The sequence below is a fragment of the Ceratosolen solmsi genome, unplaced genomic scaffold (assembly GCF_000503995.2).
Source record: "Ceratosolen solmsi marchali unplaced genomic scaffold, CerSol_1.0 scaffold61, whole genome shotgun sequence".
NCBI lineage: Eukaryota > Metazoa > Arthropoda > Insecta > Hymenoptera > Agaonidae > Ceratosolen > Ceratosolen solmsi.
Genome location: NW_011948435.1, coordinates 2,865,400 through 2,874,520, shown reverse-complemented (window position 1 = coordinate 2,874,520; position 9,121 = coordinate 2,865,400). Strand labels below are relative to the sequence as shown.

General features: G+C 31.3%; 1 protein-coding gene across 2 annotated transcripts; it reads right to left on the bottom strand.

The window, feature by feature from the left end:
* Positions 1-2,016: 2,016 nt before the first annotated feature.
* On the bottom strand, positions 2,017-8,831 carry LOC105364961 (sestrin homolog). Of its 2 annotated transcripts, XM_011503006.1 has the most exons (7): positions 8,783-8,831; positions 8,543-8,701; positions 7,145-7,327; positions 6,657-6,897; positions 6,216-6,478; positions 2,765-3,139; positions 2,017-2,314 (listed from the first exon to the last, which is right to left on the bottom strand). In XM_011503006.1, exons 2-7 carry the CDS (start codon positions 8,675-8,677, stop codon positions 2,228-2,230), a joined length of 1,284 nt encoding a protein of 427 aa, XP_011501308.1. In that variant the 5' UTR covers positions 8,678-8,701; positions 8,783-8,831; the 3' UTR covers positions 2,017-2,227. The 2 variants fall into 2 exon arrangements, with proteins under 2 accessions (XP_011501308.1, XP_011501309.1); XM_011503007.1 differs by lacking the exon at positions 8,543-8,701.
* Positions 8,832-9,121: the final 290 nt, after the last annotated feature.

Here is a 9,121-nt window from a genome sequence, read left to right as displayed (position 1 = left end):
AGATAACACTTGGAACTCTGATAAAATGCTTAAAAATCATTACTATCCGACGATCGCGTTGACGATGTAACATGCTCGTAATTTACATGGCTGCTATGCAATGTAAACAAATGTAAATAATTTGCTTATTTTGGCCAATTTCGCAATGTGGATTAAAAAAATTTATGCGAAACTCTAAAATAAATAAATAAATAAATGAAAGAAATTTACAAAAATTATTTTAACCAAAATTAATGTCGAATATAAACTAATTGTTGTTGACTAACAAAAGTTTTTCCCCCCAAACGAATCTTTACTTATGCACTTGGCATAATTCGCTTAATAAACGAATTTCTCGCAACTAATAAAAAAGCCGCATTAGCATTAAAGAAATTTTAAAAACATTTTTTACGTAAAAAATAAAGTTTCTCGACTAACAATTACAATATTACTTCAGAATTCAATAAAAACGTTATTTGTCAATGTCTGTACATGGAACATTTCACTTTGAATAAAGCAGAGATTCGACTCACTGCCTGCAAACAAAACGAGAAACACAACGTATCGACCACAATATAATTCTTCGTTCGGGCGGGTGGTGGATAGGGGTGGAATGTGCACCCGAGTCCCCTTCCACATCGCGCGTTCGCGGCGTCCCACTCGCTCGTAGCTTTTTTTTTTCGTTTAACCGCGCAAGCACGACTCAATTCGCCTCCTTCCTTTATGTCCTTATAATTTTCCGGTCCGCGGAATTACAGTGTACAATGCTCTGCGGATATGCTCGGCATCACCTGCTGCTCCGTAAAAAAAGCAGTCCAAGGCAAACACTTCAGAAATAAGGGTGAAACTGGAATGGGAGAAGAGAGGGAGTAAGTAAGATGAATTATGAGCGATTACGACTTGAAGAAGAGGAAGAATCTTAGTTAAAGCTACTTAATTTTTATGCGTGTTGTCAGGCGCCTCGTGCCTCTTCGTCCTTTTAACTCCCCCCCCCCCTCTCTCCCTCTCTCTATCTATCTCTCTCTCTATCTATCTATCTATCTATCTATCTATCTATCTCTATCTCCATCTCTATCTTTCCATCTATCTGTATATCTCGCGTTCTCGAGAGAGGGAGGTAGAGTGTGTGTCAGGCGTTAAGCCGCGTCGAAATAACTATTCGCCGACTTACTTTTTAATGAAGCGAACGACGTAAGCCATCCGACTAAGTCTCGACTTCAAAAGCGGAAACTCTTATCTGAGGGCGGTGGCGTTTTGTTCAGCCAACGCCGAAACACAGTAAAAAGGAAAATGTGTGAGCAAGAAAGTTTGGGAGTACGGCGGTGGTTACTTTGTTCTTCGTATACGCTGTTATATGACATTGTGCTAAAGCCAAGCAGAAGAAGAAGAAGAAGAAGAAGAAGAAGAAGAAGAAGAAGAAGAAGAAGATGAAGAAGAAGAAGATGAAGAAGAAGAAGAAGATGATGATGATGATGAAGAAGAAGACGAAGACGAAGAAGAAGAGGGAGGAGGTTTCATCAAAGTTTTCATCTGGTAACTAAGATATCGCGTTTAAATTATATTTTTGGAAAAATGTTGATCACTGCATTGGATACGGCGAACAAAAAATTTACCTTAACTACAAAGATTTCCTAAGCTTTTGTAATTCTTTTATTTTAACAGCATTGAATACATCATTATTTTCAATTAAAATTCATTTACTCGCTCGTAAGTAACATTAATAATCTAATTATACGGTAATTAATTATTAAATACATACTTCCTTAATAATGTTGAAATTTACTAAATTCTTACAGCACACAAATATAGCATATAGCGAGCATTTTACAGTGCAAGCAAATTTAGCAAATTAATACAGAATCATTATACTTATCATTATCATTAAAATAGAAAATGTCACAAGTTACATCATGATGTATATAGCAGCTCGGTCAATTCAATAATTAAACGCGTAATTTAATTATCTTCATACAAACGATAAAATAAATCTTAACAAAATAAAACAAAAAAAAAAAAAAAAATTTTAAAAAATCGTATAATAAATTTTAAAACTATTTATTAATTAAAAATTGTCACAGTATTTAAATGCTCCTTTCTTCCCGACTACTTTTGTGAAGAAACTTTTAACCGATGAAACGTTTAACCTATCGAATTATATATATATATATAGGTACGTCAATGTAGCTTAGTATGCCTCGTTATAGTTTGTCAATCTAATAAAATTAATAAAAAGATATCTTCTTTCATATTATGTCATAAAGTGCATCATGCTGCGCAATGCGTAAAGGAGTTCTGCCTGCATGCGAGCCTCAAATATGATTAAATTTACATGAACCTGCATTCAAATAATGTAAAAGAGCATTAAAGAGATTATATGAAATATGGAATTTGAAGGTACGGTGCAATATAGAAAACGGCAAAGAATTAAAAAAAAAAAAAAAAAATTTTTCCTCTACTCCTGATGTATAGAATTATAGAAGGACGGTTTATTCACTCTCACGTCTTATATTTTATATTTTATATTTCAATTAAGCATAATTATTTATATATATATATAGCTCGTTAAAAGAATAGGCGAGAAGCTTCGCGGTACTTGCACAAAGTTCCAGCTTTAATGCTTAAGCAAGAATTTCACTAATTCGTTTGTCATTATTTTACCTATAACGTATACGTAAATCTACCTCGAATAATCATGATAATAATAAATAATAATAAATAATAACAACAACAATAATAATAATAATGCACCATACCTTGAATGGATATTATAACCATTGCGTTATACCTTTTCACTCTCTTTAAATTCCGTCATAACACGGTCATAATCCTTCTTTGTGACGCGCTCCGGATAACAAACGGCATTCTTAATAAAGGTCTTAAGGCTATCCTCGAGTAGCTGATTGATTTCGTCGTAATCGTAATCGTCGTGCTTAATGCCGTAAAGACACTGGATATAATTCCAAATGGCGATCCTGAAACGCGACGTGTCGACTTCGCTGTGCTCGCCCATCGTTTTATACGTGAGGTTGTAAGCGGTTTTGAATTTATCGTCGAGAAGGTTGCCAACGTCCGTGTAGAGGCTGGTAACGAGCGAATAACCATGATCTGCCCAAGAGTAATCCTGGACACGAAATGTGAGGGATTCGCTCAGTTGGCCACACTAAAAACAAAAAATGGGGGCCTCGTTTGTAGGCGGTACTTTTCAGCCGCTAATAATAGGCAAAAGTTCGAATATTCGTCGAAAGGTGGTAAGGCCATTTATGACGTTTCGGCGTTGCTTGCAATTCACCTTAAATATTCGTGATTATGGATTTGTGTGGATAATTAACGGGAGATATTCTTTGAAATTCACAGCCATCGTTATGGTGGCGTCGTGGCGGTAGGGACAGAGGCATAAGAAAATTCGCACGCACGCGTAAAATGTCAGATAAAGTAATTTCAATTTACCTAAAGGAAAACTTTTAATATTAACAACTGCAACCGTATTTTCAAAAAGTTTCACTAATTTAATTTTTCAGAAAATACGTCAATTTATATTTGCGCACGGATTCGTGACAAGAAACGTTTGCAAATTATTTGCAATTATAAACTCGCCTGTAATTTAATATAGGTAATGAAAATTAATACTTTACTGATACAACATTCATTATAATGAATACTTAAAGTAGCACCAGACACTTTTGCATTTATATTTAAAATTACGGAATAAATAAACAAAGATACGTGTATAAGCGTTTGGGTTGGATGTACGTGGTGGTTGGTTGGTTGGTTGGTGCGTTACCTAGTGAAGGTAACCTACTTTCTCTTCCTGATGTAAAGTCATACATCAACCCCTTAAAAGGATGTAAATATTTACATTTTGCACATAAAAAATAATGCACGCTCATGCACATAAGCAGACGTATATGTGTGTATTTACATAAAAAATAATCCACATTTTTTAAGTTAATTTAAATGAAAAAAATTCAATAAAAAAAAAAATTATAAATTGCTTACAATAAAAAGAAAAACGCTGTGCTTTTAACTTTTCAGATTTATTTACAATATACATTCTAATTAAAAATCTCGGTAATATATTTTGTACATTTTCAAACGTTCTTAATTTTGTGCGTGCGTGTGTGCGTGTGTGCGTACAAAAGTATACATTCATACGTATACGTATATATATATATATATATATATATATATTTTTTTTTTTTTTTGAATATGGTAGAGATTTTTACACGAGCTCTAATTTATCATGACCTTCATAAAGAAAAGGAAAAAATTTATACTTACCAAGAAGCTTAGCCACCACATACGTGTGAAACTATTCATTAAGTTATATTCCAAAGATATATAATAATACATATTAATGTCGAAAAGCCAGTTAGTTAGATAAGAAACCTTGAAAATGCATTGCAATTAGAATAAATATTGCGTATTCAAAATACCATATATTCATTAATTTTTAACGATAGTGCTTATAAGAAGAGAAATATTAATGATCAAGCGGACAAAATTATACTATAGTGATTTATGACGCGATCTTTTGATCATTTTAAATAGTTAAATTAATTAAGCCAATGGAACGCGCGAACATGTATATATAATATGAACAATAAATGTAAAAATATTGAGAAAATGACTAAACTAATAATATAATTTGGATGAATAAAATCAACATTTATTATGTTCTAAAGTAAATTTAATAATAAAATAATATCCATAATATGATCCATTATGATTTAATCTTACTTATGTTATTATATCATTTTACTTTTTATTTACTCGAATACTTGCAAATCTCTTTTAAATGATTGAAACATTTATGGAAAGATTTTTGTGTATTGCGAAAGTAATAACTACCACGCAATATATCCTCAAAATTAACATTCCAAAAGCATCGTGTGTTGTGTTAGATTTCTCTCTCTCTCTCTCTCTCTCTCTCTCTCTCTCTCTATGTGTGTGTGTGCGTGCGCGCGCGCGCGCGTGTGTGTGTGTGGGGTTGGGGGGGGGGGGGGTCTGTGGATGGGTGTATGTATGATTATTTTGCGTAGCTCAGTGTTTTGTTTGAAATTCAATTGTAAGGAAATAAATTCCATCTATACTAAGGCTTTCATAATTTATGAAATAATTCTTGTTGCGGGATAGAGTCCAAGATAGATCATGCATATATAAATTATTAGCTAAACTAAAGATTCATAATCGCTCCATAATCAGTTATAAAGCTAATCACAGTTAAATGCATTAGTTCTTCAGCCGATTAATTAAATCGAAAATTTGAAATCTCAGTAAATAATAGCAATAATGATCATCAACTATCGGATAAACTAGAAGCTACCCATGTTGCCTTTATTGAATATGAATTTAAATATTGGCATACTACCGATCATTACAAAATTAATCGCAACAAATATGAAATAACTATAGTATAAGATTCAATTTTATGACGAAATTTTCATTTATATTTTTACCATAATGTAAATAAAAGATTTTGCGCACATGTGCATATGGGCATATCGTATTATTAAAATTTAAATAGATTTAAATAGTTTATCCAAATAGAATGTGAAATATAAAATTACAACAAACAAAATTCAAATAATTATTTCTTAAAATGTATAGATTTTTATTTTTATCCATAATAATGGAACGTTACTTTCTGCCGAATCATTCATTGTATAATTTGCAAAAGCATCGTATTATTCGACTGTTTACTGAAAAATTCAAACATAAGTTATCACTTACGCATTTTCAAAATTATGGATATCGCATATTGTAATATTATTGATTACTCGTGAAAAAAATTCAACAAAAATCGATAATATTGATTATCCTATGATAAGAAGTATACGCGAAATTGATTAAAGGAGAATCTAATGTTTCTCTAACCTATGAGCATGAACGATCTTTAATTAATAATTTAATGATTATCCATGTAATTTTGCTTGATACCCGAAGCACCAAAAATAATTGACACAATTTTTTAGACTCCACAGTCAAATAGGAAAAATAATCGTAATAAAGATTACGTATACGTATACTCATCATTAAAGTATTATTACTTTTCCATTTCAAATTTATAGACGACATACGATATAAACGACATGCAAAGATAGAGATTTACCTAAAGTACGATAATATTATGAATAACTCTCTGCTAATGAGTAAATTATCCTTGAGAGTATTTAGTAAATATTAATAATCCAATGTATGAAGAAAGGCTGTATTAAATATAATATTTGTTAGTATACCTTAGTAAAATCTTGATAAATATAGCTGGGCTCTTCGATGAAAAGGCCAATGTCCATTTCAAGAACAGTATTTGTTCTTAACGGTGCAACCACTAATTCAGCCGACTGCTTCTCAATAGTTTCGAATCGTTTTGCCAATTCTTCCTCTGTGAATTCAAACGAATCTGATTTTTCGGACAAATCTTTCATCCTTTCCATCAATGTCTGAAGTTTCACTTCCTGCTCTCCGACAATGCTAGGCGGTGACGATGACAACGAGTCCTCTAAAATATCATATTTCCATTTTACTTTCAGAGTGTAAATTTAAATTGACTTATATTATTGGAGTTATTGGATATTGAGGGCAAGTTTGGAAATTTGAATTGTCAAATGAAAACAAAAAAACAAAACAAAAAAAAAAAAAAAAACAAACAAAGGAAAGGAACGATCGACTAAACTTACCGTCCTGACTGGAACGTCTGCTGATTGGAACTGGACTATTGGCAGGCCTCTCAGGATCTGGCACCGCAAGACTTTCAGCACTTTTCGAGTTAAATTCACAAGAGTGCGTCTGAAGATTCTCTAATTTTTTAGTGATTCCACAGGAGAACAGGAAGGTTGATAGAGAATGGAAATGCACTAATAAAATAATAGCGTGAACAAGTTCCGACAGAGACCAGTTGCCTTCACCTTTAGTCAAATTCTGCAAGTGGCGAAGCACGCGCAAGATTATTCTAAAATTCATCGAAATTCAATCGGAAAGCTAAATACGTAAATATCATGATACCTAATTTCATTGCATATGATATGCTGTTTTAGGTATTATAATTTTTTATCTTAGTTTTATTGGTATTTGGATAGCGAGTAATAGCCAATATTATCAATATCACAAGAATCGAAGAATTAGCATTTCGCGTTATATCATTTGCTTACATGAAAATGTTCATTACCTCGATGTAACATTTGTTCAGAAGCCATGGCGTGTGTGCAAGTATTTTATTGATCTCGTAAAGATTTTGAAGTTTTGCTGGAATTGCTTTCAAGCCTTCTAACCAGAATGGATCACCGCCATGATCAATAAATTCATTTTTCAACATGTTCATTAAGCAGCAGCATTGATGTCTACCTGATGCCTGCATTCGATAAATTCACGTATAGTTTTATTAATATTGTTGGAAACTCTTGTTATTGTGAAATCTATTGTGACCAATTGTATTGCACTAGCCGTATATAAATGCATGAAAAATTTAATGAATATATCGTTACTCGTACGTTAATAAAATATTATTAAAATCTTATATAATCGATAATGTTTTATAATAAACCCAATGTTTATGTTTATGTTTATGTTTATGTTTATGTTTATGTTTATTTTATTTATTTTTTTTTTTTTCCCCCTCTTACTTATACTCTGTATTTCTATTTGAATATTTGTCACTGTACTCTTCCGCTTATAAACTTATCTTGATTTCTGTATTTTATACGGTAAGTTTTAGGAGAACCATTAGATTCGATATGTCGCTATGAATAGAAATATAAGAAATTTCTAAAATAATATACGCATGTATTTGTATAAATCGTATATCTAAAAACTGCAGTTGTTTTTACTCCGATATCGATAGATAAAAGATTTTTATATTAGCAAAAGTATAGATTTTATTTAATAATACTTTGCTGAATAAATAAGCATCGTTGGAGCTCGTAAATGTAATTAAAAATTATGAAAATGTATTACGTAAATAATATATTAGGAGCAAAATTTCAAAAAAATTCTCCAACCTCTATGCTTCAATTACGAGTGATGATTTTTATTTAATTCAACTACTTACACGTGCTCGATAAACTCATTTATTTTTCTTAAATAAAATCATGTAAAATAGTATAGAAATTATTTAAAACAACCTGAGAATAATATTGTAAAATCGAATCTTGGCCTACTTGTAAAATAACAAAAATTTAGTATTTAGTTCAATTGATTTTATATAATTATTGATTATTGTTTTTTTTTTTTTTTCTTTTTTTTATCCTTTGTATTCGTTACTTGTTTAGGGTAAAATTTACTTGTCCAATAGAATAAGAAAAGTATCGAATAAGACAGCGAACAAAAATATAAGTAAAACATTTTTACAAAAAGTAAGATCGCTCTTATAGCAGCAAAAATATTGTCAATTAATGTCGTGCATACGTATTTGAAATTATTGATTAGCAAGTTAAGTAAAACCCTAATTTTAACACTTTGATTTTCTTTGATAAAGTTTGCACGAAAATAATGAAAGGACACGATTAATAAACATTTCAGGTAGAAAATTTTCAACAAACGGCTCATATAAATGATAAATGTATCTTACAATAATAGCAATTATGTATCGATAAGGATACGAAAGTGGTCCATCGCCTCGTAAAATGGCATTATGAGTTTGTAAGAAATGTTCCATATACTTAGGATGATAAGAAAGGACTTCGACTAAAAATGCCATTAACATATTGGAAAGAATGAGAATTAAAATCTGAAAACGTAATATAATGGCGAATAAATTTATCATTATAATTTAATTGAGCCAGGAATAAGTTAAATGTCATATACTTACAAGATTATCGCGATTAAGATTAAGAATTTGCTTTTACTTTTCACTAAGCATAAACTAGTTGTCCGGCAACAAAACCACTACAAGCAATGTACAATTAATTTATTGATGTCCCCACAGAAGCTTGATTTTACAGACAGCCACAACTCATCAGCATATATTTCAGTTGAATAAATCCTATCCGTATTCCATATTCCTCGAATTCCAAGAATTCGTAAGTTCACAGACCTACGCATAATATTTACTTATGTAATAAACCGCTTGCTATCTCTCTCTCTCTCTCTCTCTCTCTCATTATTTTCTAACGCTTACTTTTATTATTGTCCACGTTGTATATCCCAT